The 20,865-nt window shown below is 38.3% G+C and overlaps 1 protein-coding gene across 1 annotated transcript; it reads right to left on the bottom strand.

The window, feature by feature from the left end:
- Positions 1–6,364: 6,364 nt before the first annotated feature.
- On the bottom strand, positions 6,365–13,483 carry LOC104469743 (gamma-aminobutyric acid receptor subunit beta-3-like; the record flags this gene model as incomplete). The annotated part of the gene is made up of 3 exons (XM_010084371.1): positions 13,269–13,483; positions 7,582–7,664; positions 6,365–6,502 (listed from the first exon to the last, which is right to left on the bottom strand). Coding segments are annotated over exons 1-3 (427 nt in total), but the record flags the coding sequence as incomplete, so codon positions are not given.
- Between the last annotated feature and the right edge of the window lie 7,382 nt (positions 13,484–20,865).

Genomic DNA, 20,865 nt, shown 5'->3' with positions numbered 1-20,865 from the left:
AACCTTCCCACAATTCAGGAGGAAGCAGTTAATGACCTGCTATGCCACCTGGACACACACAAGTCCATGGGGCCAGATGGGATCCACCCAAGAGTACTGAGGGAGCTGGCAGGGGAGCTTGCCAAGCCACTCTCCATCATTTATCAACAGTCCTGGCTAACAGGGGAGGTCCCAGAAGACTGGAAACTTGCCAATGTGACACCCATCTACAAGAAGGGTGGTAAGGAGGACCTGGGGAACTACAGGCCTGTCAGCCTGACCTCGGTACTGGGGAAGATTATGGAACGGCTCATCTTGAGTGTGCTCACACGGCATGTACAGGACATCCAGGGGATCAAGCCCAGCCAGTATGGGTTCTTGAAAGGAAGGTCATGCTTGACCAACCTGATTTCTTTGTATGACCAGGTGACCCACCTAGTGGATGAGGGAAAGGCTGTGGATGTCATCTACTTGGACTTTAGCAAGGCCTTCGACACCATGACCCACAGCATTCTCCTACAAAAGCTAGTGGCTCATGGCTTAGACTGGAACACCCTTTGCTTTGCTGGATAAAAAACTGTCTGGATGGCTGAGCCCAGAGAGTCGTGGTGAACGGAGTGAAGTCCAGGTGGCGGCCAGTCACCAGTGGTGTTCCCCAGGGATCGGTTTTGGGGCCTGTCCTGTTTAACATCTTCATCAATGACCTGGATGAGGGGATTGAGTACACCACCCACACAAAAGATTCTCTAGAAATCTCTTCTTTTCCAAAAACTCTGTCCAGTTCTGGGTGTGTGTGGAATATCATTAACAGAGATGATGACTGGGAAATCTCCCATAAAATACTGATTCTTTGATAAGTGGTCTGAAGGATTAATTCAAGAAGGTTCAGTTGAACTGAATCACTGAATCAAAGCCTCTTCTTGGGCTGTTCCAATGCCAAGGACCCTGGACACACTGGGGAAACCCAGAGAAAGAAGAGAGCACTTTGCTATTAGTAAAGTGGGGAACATGGTGTGGATGGAGGAGGTGTGTTTTAACAGTGGAGAGAAGTAATGTGTCATGTATGTCGGCAAAGTTTGCTAATGAAATCCTGAATGGAGAAACAGTATAACAGAGTAAACTTTAGACATTTATCTTGAATACTTCACCCGTGACTATCATCCATTACCTCATCACCATCTCTGTCTAACCTGGCATTAAAGGTGGCTGTCCAGACAGACAGTCTCAAGGCCAGAGACGTCAACATAAAGTTGTTTCAAGCACGAGGTTCTTTGTCCTGAAGCTAGAAGATAGAACCCTAAGAACCATACCTAGGGCCAGGGCTGTCAGTACTGTCTGTGTTCCTGTTCCAGCATTGGAGCTGGACTGTAAGAGAGGCATTCAGTTGTGAATCTGAAGGTGCACTGTCCCTTTTGAGATGCCCTATTAACATCTCAGACGTCAGGATGCAGCTGGTGGATATGACATAGCTCCTACATATTTTTGATCAGCAGCTGGAGACTAAGGCAACTACCCAACAGCAGTTGATTAAGAGACTCACTTGAATAGCATACACATGAGCTATGTGTCTTAACCTCTGATTACGGGAGAGTCATTTCATCTAGTTAATCTAGCAAATAAAACCTAGAGAATTATCCATCTTCTCCTAAAATAGTCTCCTATTGGTGGACTGAATTTGTCTCCAAACTCCACTGACTGTATTGACTAGATTCCCATCAACTAAGACACTTAGTTCAATGTAGACACTGAAATTATATTCACCTTAAATGAAAGCAAGATGAATCCCAGCCGTGCAAGGCTCAGGGTACGTCTGAGGGTCTGTGGCTCCTGAGCAACCTAACCAAAAGTCTTCCTGGCATTACAGCTCCTTACTGGAGTTGACACACTGCTCAGTTTCATAGAGGTAAATAGAATGTCATCCTCTTTTGTGGCAATTTTCCAAGCTCAAATTTTATCGGGAGGTCTAGATCTCAGAAAATTTCAGAATAATTTGGTCTTTGTATAGTTTGGCTTGAAACTGAAACATGAACTGGTAACCTTTTTTTTTTTTCCGCGACTACGGAGGCAGAGTTCTCCTTTAGGTAGCTCTACCTGAGACTACAAAAGTTTCTACTATGTTCATCTGTATTGCTTTTATGCCTTCACAGATCATCTGTTGGCCCTGCCTCTAGCCTGACATGTTTGCTATAGTATCTCACCTCCAGCAAACAGACCACAGGAATCTGTGGAAAAAGAGAATTAAAAGAAGGAATGTTCCTTATTTCCTCTGCTTACTTCCCCCTCTTTGACTGGCTCAGTGAAAACGATGCGTCCTAACCTGCACGGAACAAAGATTGTAAACCCAGATCTTTATTTATCTAAGAAGCAACCATCTTGTGCAATTTATTTAATAAAAAATTATTTCTTGGTGAGCTCAACAATTACACTGTTACGTGCCTGATTATGCTTGGATAATGATTTGTCAATTAAGGCTCAGTATATTTAGAGATTAATTACCAGGAAATTTTAGTTGTTAACATTCCATCAAAATTAGTTTTTTTCCCTAAAGAACAGTGTTGCTGTTCAGGCATCAGATTTGTTACCCTTCCTCCCATCTCGTATAACATGTTGATGTCTATGGGCTAATTTAAATAGTACAGGAATAATAGAATTTGGCCTGAAGTATTTAAATCTAACAACAGTATTGAAAATGCAGGCATGAAAACAAATACTTGATCAATAACTGAGCCCAGAATATTCCCCTTTCATCTATTTGGGCACTTGGTAAAAAGTAATTACTCGTTTCTGTTTCAATTTCATTAAAAGCTAGCAAGCTGAAATATCTAGCTCCAAGGCTAAATTAGTCTCTTGCTGTTTTATGCAAAGATAACAGAGTTGGTCAGTTACAAAATTCTTGTTTTAATCTGTTCTTCTGGGAAGGTTCTTGAGCTAATTGGAAATGCACTTTACAGACTGATCTTTCAGAATACAGCAAATAATTAATTTTAAAATCTTTTAAGACTACCCTCCTCTTACCAACAGGTTGCTAAGCTGGTTTTGACTGCTATGCATCTTGAAGCTTTTAGGTGGTGTTTTACATATCTCCATTCCTGTTCAGTTTCTCAGCATTTCAGGATAACAAACATTTAGGAGGCAGATTCAGATCACAGGTCTAGGCACTATATTTCAGGTGTTTACATGCAGATCTTTACACCTGGATGGTGCATAAGCTCTCAGTGTAAACCACAGAGATCTAGACTTACAGCCAACTGATTCTAAGGGTGTGATTTAACTGCGTATACAGAGGTATCTAACGCCATTTGAGATGCATTAGGCTACTGAAGGGTAAAACTTCATACTAATTAAGTAACTAATACTGAAGCACTAGATTGTCACACAGAACACAAGACTGTAAGACTCTGGAACAGCAGCCTAACTGCTAAGCAGGATGCTCTGCAGCATCTCAAGAGGCACCAGATACCTATGTTTAGGCAACTGAATAGTGTCCTGAGAGCTATTCACTTGACAGAACAGAGGTGTTCAAGAGCTGAATAGCTCTTTAGGCTCCACTGACAACACTGATGTGATATAATTTGACTATGGGTTTAATTCAGTTACTGACACATAGGCATCCAGTGCCATTTTAGATGTCTTATGCTAGTCTGCATGGCCTTCAGCTGGTGTTAGAGGACAGCCAAAACAGATTTTTCTTCTTCTTAGCAATTCAAATATTACTTTATCTTCTTTCCATCATGAATAAAGAGAACAGGCTATTGCCCATGTCTTTGCAGGTACCTTCTAGATACTTGAAGACTTGAATTTCTACCAAGTGTTCTCTTTTTCTAAACTACACAATCATACCTGTTTCTCCGGTAATATCAGGTATTCAATTTTCTAGACTTCAACTCATACTAATTTTCTCTAAACCTTCTTCTCCTGCTCCACAACTGTCTTGAAGAGTGCTATCCATGACCACAAATACTCAGCTCAGGCCTTAGCAATGCAAGTCAGACTCATTATAGGGTGTGTTTTGTTTTTGTTTTGTTTTGTTTTTTTCCCGAAAGATGTTATTGGCTCATGTTCAGTCTGTGATCATCAGCAACCCCCAAATTTCTACACACAGAGCCCTGGTCTAACCTGGTATTCCTTATCCTGAATTTGGATAAGAATAACTAGTTGTATAGATGTTGCATTTTGCACTTGTCCATACTGACTTTTACGCTTTTTTTCAGACGCATTCTCCTAATTTGATCATTTTTAATTCCAGTGCTATGCTTCAACATGCATCCAGTTCCTCCAGTGTTCTTGCAGCCCCCCCACAGCTATCTGTTATTATCTATGGGGTTTTTCCCATGTTTACCGTTGCTTCTCAGTAGTAACTATGGGAACAGATTTTTCCATTTGCATAAGTTACACAAGATTATACAGCACTGTTCCTCATGGAGGACAGGAGAAATAACTACTCCAAAAAACTGTTTATGGCATGACTCTGAAGTTGTCTTTCAGTTTTCTACAATCAAAGCACACCAGTACTGAAATCTCTGAAATGTTCACTGAGATACTGCACTCAAAGAACTAATGTATTCCCCTGAGACTTCAATAACCTCAAAGCCATAAAAAAAAAGCATGCCTGATTTATTTTCCACAAAAATGTAGAAACTGGCCCTAATTACAAGGACCATAAGAAAGTATGGTCTTGAGAAGAAATTTGAAAAGAGGGTGCCAACTTTATTCATCAGATTCACCAGCATGCTTCAGATTTAGAATTAAATGTGGTTTTGATAATACAAATGTGATGTTTCCCCTGCATGTAAATACTTGTCACAAAATTTCATAAATAATTAGGCACTTTCATAATGTTGCATAATGTCCTATACCAAAAATAACAGCAAACTTAGTACGGTGTCTTCATCAGTTACAAAAATTGTGTGCTTCAGAAAATGGTACAAGAAACAGGGAGTAATCTGTTCTCTGTGACTGTCTCATTTTACTCCCTAATGTCAAGCTGCCTTAAACTCTGAAGCATCAGACTTTTTTACTCCTTCCACAAGTTTTTGGTTTTTTTTTGAAAGAACTGTTATGATTCTGAAAATTTGGTGAGTCATATAAATGGCTACTCCTAGTTTTCATTCTCTCTCATATTTGTTTCACAGCTCTTTGGGTTTCTCGTTTTCTTGAATTTAATAAATCTCTCTCATCTCTAAATTACCAAATCATGCCTTTACTGAACTACTTCATACTGAGCTAAAAGGTGGCTTTGGACTGTAATAAAACCTTCCCAAATAAGATTTCTGTATTCTCATTGTTGTCCAAAAGAGCCATTCTACAAAAGTGTATCCAGTCCTGTGGAGGGGCAGGTAAACCCTGGCTGCCAAATGTGACACTAGTGGCGTAACAGAAGCATAGGATTAGAGTATCTGTTTCTCTATAGGAAAAAAACCTTCCATTCACAATGATAAACAAGAACAGCGGCAGTTGGCAAGCCTCCTAATATTAATTTCAATCCCAGCAATATTTACATTTTGTTCTGAAATACAACTTGTGATTCTGTGTACTTTGAAACAGATGCTGTGTCCAAAGAGTGGGTGAAGTAATGCTCACAGACATAATAGAGCTGTGCTTCATTTGTTCTAGTGTGCTGGGACAGACAGAACAGCACGCTCCTGCAGTCTGAAGAGCACTGAAAATCTGGAGGTCTCAGACAGTGGCCCCACACCTGCTGATGGCCACCTGCATTGCTTTGGTCTTGTCACACACAACAACATTTTCCTGTGCTGCTGTCTAACTTTATACATGTAAATCAACATTGTGCTTTGTCACCTGAAGACATGCAATGCTGTTGAGTTACCAGTAACTTTTATTACGTCTTCAAGGAAACAAAGAGGAAAGCCAAGGATTTAATTTTAGCATCTTAACAATGATGACAAAAGCACTGGCCATTTATATATACAGTACTACATACCCATCAGTGCAAATCAAGACATAAAAGACATTACATTCACTATAAAACAACAAAACAAACACGTACTGAAAAGCTGCAGGGAGGTGTTCACAAAACCAATGGCTTTTTGATCTAGTATGCCAAAACATACTTATGTGTGATCAGTAACTCTGTAGGCTACATTTAAACTTATGATTCGGAGATGAATGACTTCATATTTATTTAGATCATAGGTATTTAGGCACCTGGTTAAGTATCACACACACAAAAGAAAAAGAAAAATAAACAAGAAATGCTTTTTCATGGCCTCCTACCTCTAGGCTTTATCAAGTAAGTAATTCCTTTAGCCAAACACACAACACAGACTATATATAATTATAATTAATAATGATTAATTATTATTAATAAAAGTCATTTTCATATGCAAGGAAATTAAACACTAAATGAGCAAATGACAATACTTGCCTGTGGCAAAGACAACATTCTTTGACACCAGTCTGTATTCCACAATGGAGAACTGAGGAAGCTCAATCCTCTCCACGCCGGTGACCGCGTTATCTCCACCTCTCCAGTAGAACTCTATGTCGTCGGTTGTGTAGCCATCTGCAGGCAAAGCAGGAGAGTAAGTCAGGAATAACAGCAGAGTCAAATGTAGCTTCAAACACAGTGCAAATGGTTTGGCATTTGAGACAATGAAAAGAATCAGAACAGCTGGAGTGGTGCGTGGTATTTTGTTCTGTATGCCTGTGGGAAGGTCTCCTGAAGAGCTGTGCTACTACAGTCTGCCCAGGAATTTGAGGCAAAATATGCTGTTTTCTTTTTTTTTTCTTTTGTATTACTCATAAAATTCACATAAGGATTAATGGACCAACAAGACAGAAAATGCTACCCAATAATCTCCAAAATTGCAGATTAGCATGATTTAAGACATCATATGCATTTAGCACTGAAACAAAGTGTATATTTATGCTGATAATCACCGGAGGAAGGTAGATTATTCAGTGAATACAGGCAAACATAATTGGGGCAGATCTTTTCCACTCACACTAAAGAGTGTGAGTCATACCATTTGCGCTAGCTTCTGTAGTGGAGGACTACAGTTGAATATAGAATATATACTTGTATTTTCTGTATACGGCCCACAGTCTCCAGTCAGTAACAGAAATGGAGCAGGAACTCTTGAAGCTCAAATATACATCTGAATATTGCAGTCCTAGGACATGACTAGGTGGAAGAGACAATCTGGTTCTGTGTGGAACACAACTGCAAATCATGAATGGGGCTGATCTGAAAGCCCAGGGCAGGTCCTGCAGCAAGACCATCCATGCATAATAAAGCATACTGAAAGAAAATGATATCATAGTGTTTCCTTTCTTGAAAAGGAATCTGACTAAAATACGACCATGCATTCTCTTGTGTTGAAGATAGGCACCCAGTCACTGCCTCTGCAAAGTCAGTGGCTTCATTCTGTCCTAAACCCATTTTTCTAGGATGTATCCATCCATCTAGAAATGGATGACCCCTTATTTTTTTAAAAGTCAAATACACAAACAAAAAATCCAAAGGGTGATAATTGCATGATTCACATAGTGTTTGTAGACACCAGTGTAAATATTACACAATTCTATAAAAGGAAAACCACCCCACATCTGAATTTTACATGCATTTTCTTATGTACATACAGCTTTCTATTTCCAGAGTACAGTTCTGTTCATCTAATGGGTATCTTCGCAAGTCCATCATACAAGCTGCAGTGGTTGTGATTCTGAAATATAAACATCAAACAGAATTTCTATAGAGCCGATAAGCCAGGTTTTGTTGTTGTTTATTTTTCAAAGTGAGGACTCTCTGAAGAATAGCTTGCAATAACCAAGAATCTGGTCCATCGTTTTAAATAGAGCAGCAGCTTATTGCAACTGTGGTTACACTGACTGCAACAGAACAACTCACTGTGACTTACCCTTACGCAACCAGGCCCTTTGGGGTTCCATGGACCTATCCACATATGCAAATATTACACAAACATTTGCTGAGATTAAAAAAAATTTTCTTTATATCAGAAAATTTGAACTGAAAAAAGTCTGCTACAAACGTCAAAATTTTTAGAGCTGTGTGAATGACTGATTCCTTGCTTCTGTGGCACCTCTAAAAAAATCTGTAATGTTGAAAAAATATCCTAAATTTCAAAGTTGAGTACATTTCTCTAGTTTTCAAAAGTAAATTAAAGAGGATTTTACAATGAAGTGCCATAATGAATTTTAAATTTTCTCCCCAGATAGGAATATATTTTTGCTTCTCTATTTCCAGTGCAGGCAATTTAGCACTCTAAGGATTAATTTGCAAAACATTTCTCTATTGATGAATCTGCATTTTTCATCAAGCTCTTGTATATCAGGAGTGCCAACAATACACGTGCACAACCAAAAGAATTGTATTAACAGCTTCACACAGCATAGGCAGTTTATTTTTAAATTAATAGATTTATATATTTGTACTAACTTTTAGACAGATACAACCATATGTTCATGATTCATCTTCAGTGTATTTCAGTGTTTTGCTGAATCACAGCCTTCATCAAGAGTATGTACATTGTTATGCATCGTTTTCTTCATAATGACTTCATATAAATTTCACATTTAAATTATCTTCTGGACTGGACCTGACTAGGTCCATCCCTTACTGATCCTTTGCTGATATAAACAAGAGATGGATCCTGTACACAGTTAGTGTCTAAACAAATAATATGCTAGTGATAATTTGTGCTAATAATACAAGAGGGGAGATGCCTTAAATGTACCTCTAAAAGTTGTGAACCTCAATATTAAGGTTTTGTCCATGTGTGTTCTCCGTTTTGAAGTAAAGCTTTCTCTTTAAATGTCTTAACCTTGAGAAATGACAGTCTGGTAAACTACTTTAAAATTCAGGGGAAACATTTCAAGTGGAGAAGAGTAGTTAGGTGCCTTTCTTCAACTCTTTCCTACTTAAAAAAAAAAAAAATCCTTGTTGTTATTACGAATGCCCTATCCAATCTCCCAGAAAAGAAAAGAAATAATGCTTATCCTTAGCATATAGGTTGTTTTGGATCAATAATATCGAAAGGAAGGGATTAAGACCATTACAACTATCTCATAGGACAACAGAGGCCACCTTTCTCTGACTGAGAAGGTGCTTGTGCAAGAGAATACAATCTCTTTACACAGGGAGAGATAGTTGTATGAGCACAAAGGCAATGGATGAGATAGGAGAAGAAAAAGCTCCAGGATCTGTTCTCAGCCTATCTTCTCACTTGTGTTCCTACCAGTAGCCAGTAAAAAAGGCACACAGATGATCTTTGCCCTTCCCAGCCTCATCTATGGCATGATCATGTCTCTGCCACTGCTGTTCACTCTGGCTGTCCTCTGAACGCCATTACATTAGTCTCATAGGCTTTCAGGTACTAAGTATCACACAAGGATACGCAGGTCAACCTTCCTCCAGCTGCCTGCTGGGAGATGCTCTGGTTCCTCTGTTAACACACGTCCCAGTGTGCAGGAATAGTTTACAAACAGCAATTACTCAGCTGATCTCTAGTTTAGGGGGCCATATTCTCTGCAGTCAACATTTGCAAGTGCTTTTCTGGACCCTCAAGCAAGGTGCTAGTCACAGGGCTATTAATTATGGAGATGAATGTCTCCTCAATATGATGACTACTAGTAGCTCCAGATAAGTATATAAAACTAGGACTAGCCTAGGGTCTTAGAAGAGAAAATTTAGTCTTAAATCTGTGATCATTGATGAACATTTTAAATGACAAGGTCTTAGCAGTGATCGACTTTGCAAAGCCATACTGATTGTGCAATCTTGCTCCTGAGTCAACTGGCAACTGTGCTCAGAGTAAAACCTTGCAGGCACACTTGGGTGTTGCTGCAATGAGGTTTCTATCCCATGGGTCAGTACATTCACCCACACTAACCTATGGCTTATTTAAGATCCTGCAGCAGAATCTACATGAGCTAAGTTGATACAAGAGGGAGTGTTAATAGTCTTTATTATTTTGTATAACTATCTTTAAATGCCAGCCACAAAGAAAACATGCACTTACAAATGATTAATTTGACAGAATTATTAAAAATTATGCAGCTGGCATACTTGCATTCAACTTACTAATTGCCTTATGACTTTATGAGGAATATATTTTTATTTTGGCCTGTTCACATACTGTGCTACAGTACAAGAAACTGCACATTCTTGCTCAAGTAACTTTTTACACTACAGCAAAATGTATGTTTTTAATTTCATAAATATCTACTAGAAAAGAAGGTACAGCTAGATATAGATAGGAACAGTTTTACCCCATTTACTCAAAGTAATTTGAGTGCTCAGAGGTCCCTCCTGAATGAATGTTCAAGCAACCAAATTTAACTTGCACAAATGCTCACCAAAACAGATGTTAATTACTCAGGTTTGTGCATGCTCCCAAGAAGAGCCGGTTTATTTTTTATGGGATGGGATGCTGCGTGACACAACAGGAAAACAAGGTTTCAAGAACTCATCATCACAGCAGTGACAGAGAAACAACTACCAGCCAGACAAAGATAAAGCGGTACACAGATACACATACATTTTGGGTAAAAGCAATACACAAAGGAAATACTTTTAATTGCTCAGAATTTCCAACTCCAGTTATCTGTCCTCTGTAAGCTTCTCTTACCCTTCTCTGCTACTTTATTACTGGGCTGATTGCCTTTGATTATTTTGATGTATTGTGTAGGAAGCCCACCTGTGACGTGCTGGGAGGTCCCACATAAACGACTGACAGAAGGATATTTTATGTCCCCCAAAAGTTTACAATATAAATCAGACTAAGCAATATAAACACTTCTTATGTGACTAGGTCACAGTCCTGATGGCTAATTTGATCCTCTTTTCATCTTGATACAGAAATACAGTCATTCAAAAAAGAACAGAAATAAGTCCGTTTGCCTTGTCTGACAGATCGCAAACAATCTTTTCACCTTGAAAACATCTATCATGTTTTATATACAGGCAATAACTACATGAGTCCTTTCAGATAAAATAAATATATTCTTCCACTTTATTTTTTTATAACATTTAGCATTGTACTGCCTGAGAACATGAGGTGTATATATGGTAAACACACAAGCGGTTGGAAAGACCCTATTTTTGATCTTCAGTCTATAATGTCATTATTTCTTTTTGGTCTATTATGAAAAAAAGCTGTTGTATCATCATATGTCTTGTATATTGTTCTGAACAATGTTGGACAAAGTATCATGCCCAAAGAAAAAAATTCCCCAGAAATGGGCTGAACTTCAAAAAGCTACTACCCCGTTCCCCCACCCTCACAGACTTTTGCTGCAGTAGCAAACTGCTTTCTCTGAAGCAGAGCGAAACCTTGAACAACTAAAGGTCAAGTCCTTCAAAACTATGATAAATTCTACATTGTTCATAAGTGAACACAGCCAGTGTGGCCTCGGGATTACTTTTGTTATATATTTTGTGGAGGAACTGCTCTGCTCCATGGATATTCTATAACCAGTTTTAACACTCCAAAATTTCCCCTATTATTCTCAGTGACCCTGTGCTTTGTGGCACATAAAACTCTGGGTTCTGGTCTCAGGCTACAGGATGAATCACTGCCTCCAGGCTGTGGCTTGAAGCCAATGCCATCAGGATGCTCTGAAGCCACAACACAGGAAGTTAGGCTAGTGTTAGAGCAATACAAAGCTCAAGATTTTAAATCAAGAGAGCTAAAGCACAGGTATTTTCTTCCTTCCAATTCACAATGTCCTATATGTTTCTGAGATTTAATTTCAGAAAGTTATTCTTCATTAAGTAACTCAGCTGCTTCACACCATGGATATCTGACCATGGACATTGTGTGCTTTCAGAGGAAAGTGAATGGAAAGAAGATTGACACGCATGAGCCATTGGTGAAATCCCTGCCAAGCAAATACTATCAAGTGAAAAGCAATCTGCTTGTGGATATTTACATTTTGCAGAATTGAAGGCTATTTTATTCAAATAAACCATTTTATGACAGATAATCCTCACCTGAATGACTCCAAATGTTTTTAGAGTGTGACAGAAAGACTTCTATACATTACCATGATCACAAGAGTTCTAACCTCCATCACTTTTTTATTACATTGCCTGTGGGGATGTTTTTTTGAGATAAAGGAAGTAAAAATATCTTGCATAATTTCTTAATACTTAACTACTTGTGGAAAGAATCCTAAACCTGCAGTGCTCCCTACAGGGTCAAAAGCATGCAAGATGAAAGCCTCATTTTGCTAAAACCAGTTAATTACAGAGACAATATTTCCTGAACATCCTAAACTTCTTTAAAGTTTCATAATAGGCTGAATCTACTTTTATTTTGTCTAGAAAGATTCATTCAATTACAGGTCATACATCATATGTAATAGGAGTTAGAGAGGTGAGGGGCCAAGACTCAAATCAGGTAAAAAGTTCAACTGTTGAAAAAAAACAAAAGCATGTAAAATAATGATACTAGGCATATAACCCTGCACCATTTTTCAGATCTCATTCATTTTTATACTAGGGACTCCTTATCCTGTACTACCTATGTGGAGCAATCTTGAATATTATCTATGCTTAAAGATACAAGAAACTTCTGATAATGGAAATGGAGCTTCCACTGGCAAAGACTTGTTTTGCTGGTACAGTTTCAGCCACTGGAGCAAATGGAGTAACCTGTGCAAAGACAGCAACTTTTTGATACTACTGAGTCTTCCGTTAAGATGTTTGCTAGTATAATGATGTTTACTAAAGGAAGGATTTTTCAGAATTCCTAACCACAAAAGCTATGACAGAAAATAAAGAAAACACGGGTCAAGCCTATAATAGGTATAAAGTAGGATAAAGTATGGTCACTTTGTACCTCTAGTTTGAAATATAACACATTGCAGTGCCAATCCCTGTCTGAATAAATGCCTAAAGGTATGAAATCATGGTCTTAACTGTGTCTGACTCCAGCCAACCACGGCTGCTTGTGGCTTTTTCTTTACAGACTACACACACATCACAAGACAACATAAGCACCCACGTTCAATCTGTATTTTGGACCAAATTTTCAGGTTTACAATTAATGCGTGCCGTTCTTCTTCCTAGAGCCAGTGGGCTTTCCAGATATGGTGACTACAGAAACAGATAAAAACTGACTGAAGGTGCTTCTGGCAAAATTAAGAAACATCGAGTGTGTCATTTGTTTTCTACAGGCATCTTTCAGAGTTAAAGGGAAGGTTACATAATAAGCTACCCAATCGTTGTAATAACCTTGCACTGGGAAGCAAACATCAACAATACGTAACAACGGTGATGAAATCTTCATCATGGAAGTACAGACCTGAGGCCGTAAAGCACTGTTCCATCTGGGTGAAGCCGAATCATTCGATTCTTCACGGTAACACCATGCACAAATGATTTCTTGTCGTTTAAGAAGTAAGTGTCAGGCACCCAGAGCTGATCTGCCACTCGGTTATCAAGCGTGAGGTTGAGAGGTATGCCAGCGTAAGCCAGCCTCTTGTCTCTCCAGTACTGTTGAAAATACATAGTCAAAGTGTAATCCTGGTGAGGAAAAAAAGAAGCAAAACAGTCAGTCACACTCGGTGCAATTAGTAGAATTTTTTCCCCTGTCATTAGTATATTTCGCTGTTGGTTTAATTTAAATATTTTTTTAAAAAAAGCTTAAGAAAACATTAAACATTCCTATCACTTATTAAACAATTCTAATAGTTCAAGTATCAATCTAGTCTAAGGGAGCATTTCAGATCTTAAGAATTCAGCTTGTATTGTTATCTTTTGTCCTACTTCTCCTTTTCTTTCATGTAGTTCCCCTGACAACTACCCGAAACTATGTTTGTGGAATGATAAATGAATAATAGGTACATACTGCCATCTTCCCCATTTTTAAAAATGACAGATGAATGGAAATGCATTCAAAGTGTTTTGAAGCAGTATGCAAATTTCTGTCTGAAAAATAAGCTGCAAAGATGTTGTTTATATATGTGCCTTTGTGTAAGACTGCATCTTGCAGTGACATAAAGATTTTCCCATCAACAGGCAACATTGGTACTCAGAAGAAGAGTACACTGTAGTATAGTCCCACTAATGACAATGTTTGATTTTCATAATTTTGTCAATTAAGGTTAATGGTGTCTGCTATGAACTGTGATCACTAACGTAAAAGCCTAAACATGGATATAGAAGCCTAAAACATCATTTTTTTTTTCTTTATTTCATTTCAGAATTTGCTAACCTGACTTGGTCACGTCATAATAATGCGAATTGAAACACTTTGAAAGTCTTAGACAATAAGCCTCATTCATTAGTTTCAGGGTATTATAAAAATAATTTTAAAAAAAGTCTGGGAACATTTTAAAGTCAAGTGCCAGCAAAACTGAAAAAAACAAATCACATGAAATACCAAAATTTCCTGCATTTGTCTTTTCTTTCCCTCATAACTTTCCAAGTGCAGAAGGACATTTTCATTTTTAACAAGCCTGGTTTTATGCATGAAATAAAAAGGCGAACATCTGAAAATAATACTTTCTTATATATGGAAATGAATGTTGACAATTAAACTGTTTTCAGGTATGATAATACTGCTGTATTTAACAATGAAAAAGATGAGACTGCAGGTACAGGCCATTAAAACTCTGATTTTCGAATTACAGAAGTGCTCTAAACAATAAACCTCTTCATGAAACCCTCCACAAAACACTGAGAAATTTATGGGATCTCCAAACACATTTAAATATTTAGCAGCAGGTGTGCAAGCCACAGGATACCTGCATTTGCATCTGGTTCTACAAGCTGGTGACACAAAACCCCTCAAGCTTGCTGCTTGTTTGGGAAAAGGATGTTCAGGCTTTATAAGTACAGCTGCTGGGAGTGGTCCATTGTTGCAATGGTTTCATGTGGAGACAACCCAACTTCAGGCATTGATCCTGCCCTGCTTCCCTCAAGCCCTACAGTGTTTCCTTGAAATCAAATTAAACTTTGAGCACGCCTTTGACACTCAGAGCCTTTGCATTTTTTATTCAGTGATTCATTCTCTGTAATGAGGAAGCTGCTATAGCTTTAAGAAATCAAATTTAATTGCTTAGAAAAATAAATCATTATAGATATCAAGGACAAGCTGTTGCCATTTTAGGAAACTAATAGGAGACCTTTGAAAACAAAAGAGCCCAGTGATGGGAGAAAGGAGCCCGTGTGGAACTGCCTGGAAGGAAGCTTACTCCTCAAAATTCAAATACAACATGACTGCTCAGGAGAACGTGCTCTGACCTTTTTGTCAAAAGCTTTCTTTAGTGGGACTAATGGTCCCTGCTCATCAGTGAACGAGATACATGCTACACTGGGTGCACTTGCCATTAGCATGGCAACCAATTTTTTGACACTGATGCAGTAGAATGAACATCCTCCACCAGCTCTGTTTCACCTTAATTAAAGCTTCTTTCTATTAATGTTCAAAATTTGCTGTGTGCTGGGCTTCTATAATGGTTGCACATCAATGTCAAGAAACCAGAGATTATAAAAGCTATGGACACGTGAGCAGTACACCAAAAGCTCACTGTGCAAATGTAGAGTATATGCAGAAAATAATGCTAAACAGAAATAAAGAAATGGGGTGGCACCGCACAGCACTGAAAGACGTGAACTGGCTAGCACCAAAATATAAGAGAAGCAGTACATTGGAACAGAAGTGAGCTTTAGGCTAGTCTCCTTTTTCCTTTGGCTTGAGATAAAATACATGTTAACAGCTAATGAATGGAGTAATTAACAAGCTAAGTAAAACATATGTAATGCTACAAGCAGTAATAGTCTGTCATTTTATTTTTAAATAATAGAATTTACTATGGCAGGGAACAACAGAGAAAAAAAGTTTACAAATTAAACACAGAAACAGCAACATTCAGCAAGCATCAAAGCAAACTTTTAGTGTTTTGACTGCAAGACAAATTTCCAAAATACATCCTCTAAATTTCATTAGTGCTTTCTCAATTAGCCTTCATTTCTTATTTAATCTTAGCTTTAAATAAAAAACCCTATCTATATGTCTGCTAATGTATATGACTGTATTTACATGTATTGAAAGCAATGATACTCCGAGAAGTTATTTTTTTAAAAAAAGTATGCTATTGCATGTGAAATATCAGCTCATTCCCAGTTCCTTACTTAGTATCTACTAAGGAAAATGCGCAAGCAACATCTTTTGCAATGGCAATACACTACCCAGATGCACTGACGTGTCTGCCTAACTCCCCTCTCTGCACTTTGAACAACAGACACAGAAGAAACACAGTGCTCAAGAAAGCATGTGTGCTACCACACATCTTGAAGGATCACTGTACACTTGTGCTCTGCCAACCTCACCTGTTCTGAAGATGATGGGATAGATCTGATGACAGATTAATACGAACCATGCTTGTTCACCATCACACTTTTCCCAGTCACCTCAAAGCAAAAAGCAGCACCAAACTCGTATTAGAACTACACTGAAACTGCTTGGTCGTGCAAGGAGCAATAAAATGAACAGCAAAAGCCAGGTCCTTAAGGTGGCTCTACCAAAGTCATCACCAGAAGAAACTAAGCTTATCAAAACCCACACAGATGTCAGCTCTCATTCTTTGATTAATTGTCTAGGATTTGTACCCATAAAAGTACCCTTTTATGTACTCCAGAAGAAAATGCAAAAATGGTATGAGTGTGGAATGGAAAAAAAGCACTAGGTATTTGTCAGGTAAAATGAGAAAATGGACTTTTACCCTTAGGTAAGTAACTTACAAAGTTTATTAAGGGCCACCTTCCTCCATGACTAGCACTGATAGAGAGGTCAAGAGGGTGGACGTCTAAAGCTAGAAGGGATTAATCCCAGTACAGCTACTGTATTCAGGTGCTAGTATACGTCAAACATGACATGGAGCTGCCAGCTTCAGGAAATTCTAACTACTGCGCAGGGCAGCAGACAATATTCTCAGCAGCAAAGACGTCCATTAATCATATTTTTTTTCCCCATACAATACCATGCCACATTCAAGGTCCCCCTTTCCCCTCTTCAGTTCTTCACAGTACTAGATGCTTCAGGTTGAGTATGGTAACAAAATCACTCAGAGCTCTGACAGAAGGACAAACACGGCGCTTCTGAAGTGCAGGAGAAATGTCCTCAAAATAGGAAAGGCTGCACTGCACAGGCAACATGAGCTTTTTGTGTATTCAAAGATCATGGAACATCCTACAAGGATAAAGAATGGTGACGAGCATCCTTGACTTTATAGCACTGCAAAGATGCCACTAATGTAAGGAAAGGTACACAGAAAGGTGCTGGTGTTTTTTCAACATAGTTTTTTCCTGAGGGGAAAAAAAACGACAAAAGACAAAAATAGTAGATAATACTTTGGAATGAACTTAGATACAATGGTAAAGAGGCCGATCCCACAACTTAAATAGAGTATAATGTATCTATGTTCTTCGTGTGTATTATCTGAGATTTCAAAACATGTTAAGGAAAAATTATAGAGACTCACAAATACTGTATGTTTTAAGCATTTTCTATACAACATTTGTCTCCCCACAGACTGAACATACCATGTAGGAAGCACAACTACAATTTAACTACAAAGCCACTTCAGACAGGCAGAATGTATTATAGTATGCTACTGTACAGTACCTACCGCACTGACTATAGGACTAATGAACGATGAATACTAATATGCTGTAATACTAAAAGCAAACAATAATTTGTTTTCTCTTACAGGGTTTATCTTTAGCTTTTCTCTCCTGCACTCAAGAAAAGGGAAAGAAAAATTTTAAAATATAATTTGCTCATCAAAATAAAATTAACAGCATTATAGCACCATTAATGCTCTAAAATTGACTATCACTGTTTACAGTCTTACTGTGTTATGTATCAAGGATGTTGAGTTTTCCATTAGCTGTAAAAATGTGTTTCTTCAAAATGACTGCTAGATAGAAGACTACAATTAATAATTATGATGGAATACTGTTAATATGGCAGTTAAGCAAAAGAAATTATTCATGAAAAATTAATAAGTATATTGAAAATTACTGGAAATATTGGAAAAATTTATGCAAGAACAACTCCACTGCTTGGGGAGACAGTTTTGTATCTACTTGAAACGTAGGTTCCTGTTTAAGATTTGCATTTGGATGTAAATTCACATCCTTGTTTTCTTGACCAACAGACAAATGTGATTATTACCATCAGCTTTTGTATTATTTATTTTTTATGAGTTAATAAAGTAAATACTCATTTTGTGGATAAAAAGATATCTTGAAAATCCATGTCTTAGTCTCCATTTAACTTCAAGGTCCCTTCCCTCACCTGCCACACAATTTCAAAAATTAGATATGGCTGCTGTAGCATAAGAAGCTATTTCTGAAGTACTGATGACTGAGTTACATTCTTCCCAGTAAGCCCAAACTGAGTTGCAAAGCCAAACTCATTAATCTTATGCTTTGACAAAATACCTGTAAATCTGTCCCCCTACCATACACAGAAGAGGCCTGAGAAATAAGATTCATGCACACATTAATTCACATAGCTAAATATGAATTTAATAAAGACATATTCAGAAAGGCTAACATTAGAAAGTCAGAATTTACCAGCAACACTAATCAGTTGCTAATAATAGTGAAGACTCACCTCACCCATAAGATCCTGACTCGGGCTTCTCTCTGACACCACTGAAAAACCCTGCAGTAGTAACAGGTTGAAAACATGGCACATATTTTCCCAATCATGCCGCTAAATTACTCTTCTGTTAAGAAAATGCAATGCTAAAGCAGCACAATTACACTGATTTCAATGTGACCCTCCATACATCCATGTTGTCTTGGTATCTTTTGTACCATATTACCATTATTTTTTTCCTCTTCTACTGAAAGATACAAGGATGGTACTATAAATAGATCTAAGGAAATATTTAGCCTCCAAGAACCCATTTGATGCTACAGAACAAAGTTTTCCAAATAAACGTATGATTACATGGGTCTTTCCTGCCCTCTCATATCCTTTGGCACAAGAGTTTCCATCTCCACTGCAAACACAGCAGAGCCTTCTCCAAAGAGCCTGTCCCCCACTAAGCATCTCTGGCTGCTCCAGGAGGGTTGCCATACCAACCAGCACTCGGCTGTCTGCAGGCAAAAGGGAGCATGGTTGACATAGCAACCGGCCAATGCAGCTTATGCCCAGCTTTTCGGTGACAGGTGGTGGTCCCTGCAACAGAAGAGAAGCTTCTCAACAGGAATGAAGAGAGCAGCCGGGCACCCTCAGTGGGTATTGCCCCACGGCACCTTCCTGCCATGGCCATGGGAGCTCACTTTTCAAAACCTGGGTTGTGTTTTTTCTCTCTCTGAGATCCTCTGCCCACAACAAACCGATGGGTTGCCTTCGCGCTCTTGGGGTATTCTCTCATCTGAACATCAGAGGACACCAGCTGGCAAGGAAGCAAGCGCTTGGGCTGAGCTTTGGTAGGCAAATATGGAGAGAGAAAGAACAAAGTCCCTGCAAATATTTCAGTCCAGGGACATAAACCAGGTCAGTAAGAAGTCAGTCTGGACTATTTAATCCCTGACAGATGGGGATGGGGGGAGAAGACTTACATATTCCTTGTATGATTCAGAGTATCACAGGTATTACAATACCATAGGCTTCTCAGTAATCAGGAGTTTCTGTTCCCAAAGGGTCGATCAAACAGAAACTAACATACACCTTTACACATCAAGGGTTATCATACAGTCTGATCTGGTGGCAGAAAGGTAGCTAAAAGAAGTACGGTCTTTCACTACACCTCTGAAGATCTGTCCAAAGATTGTGTGGCAAATTGCAATCAAAATCCACTTGATGAGGAACAGACAGAACATAAAATTCAATGTCTGATGGAGACCGCCTTCAAAAAATAGAGGAACAGAAATGTCAAATGTTTAGATGCTATACTTGAAAATTCTAAAAGAGATCAAATCAGAAAAAAACCCCACCAAATATGCTTAACAAAAAAAAAAACAAAAAACCCAAAACAAAAATAAAACCAAAACAAACAAACAAAAAAAGACTTACAAGAAAGAAAAATAATCCTAGGCTCAGTAAGGCACTGAACTTGCTCATGAAGCACAAATTTATTTATTTTATTGGTGACAGGACCTCAAGAAAATAGGTACATCTAATTGCACTAATTGAAATCCTGCTAAAAACCTACAGGGAAGAAAAAAATCAACCTTTATCAGCTGTCACCTGGTTCCCACAATAGAGGTAGCTGACTTTAGAGAGATGGAAACTGACAACTAATGAATTGTGCCTCTTACACAGTAGCAGGATGTGCCACCAAAGAATTGGAGAAATGAGCTAGTGCCCTAAAATCTTAAAGCTGTGGGATTTTTTTTTCAGTTTTGTGATATGAACAGAGGTTAAAAATCTGGGATCAGGTACCCATTTTAGAGAATGAAGGACTTATCATACTTCTACTTTGGTCTTTCCGTAAGTATATCAACTTACATCTCTCTTTGGTATTACTTGAATTATCAACAAAATTCTGGAAGAAAAAACAAAACTAAAAGAAAGCCTTGTAAATTGATACTATTTGTCATATTTGTTCAGGCCTTCCTATTTCTTAGACTATTACATGCATAATTCTTTCAGTTTCTGTAAGGTGTTCTAGGACAGCAGTGATGGAGGTAAGAACCTCCATAGCTGGGCATACACAGATGTGGTTTAATATCGTGACCATAAACATATAGCTTCATGCCCCTCTTATTTGCTATGACTGAACATGAAAACCACCCAACACAATTTTCAATAAACCTGTATTTCAGATTGAAAAGCCTACAGTCTTTTTGTCACCACAGAATTGTAAAAAGACCTTTCTAAAGGCACTCCAGAACTCGCATGGTATTTTTTTAATCACTCCAGAGTTTAACAAATA

Source organism: Pterocles gutturalis, unplaced genomic scaffold, assembly GCF_000699245.1.
Source record: "Pterocles gutturalis isolate BGI_N339 unplaced genomic scaffold, ASM69924v1 scaffold42795, whole genome shotgun sequence".
Taxonomy (NCBI): Eukaryota; Metazoa; Chordata; class Aves; order Pterocliformes; family Pteroclidae; genus Pterocles; species Pterocles gutturalis.
Note: the sequence above shows the minus strand (reverse complement) of the source record. Positions and strands in the feature narration are given on the sequence as shown.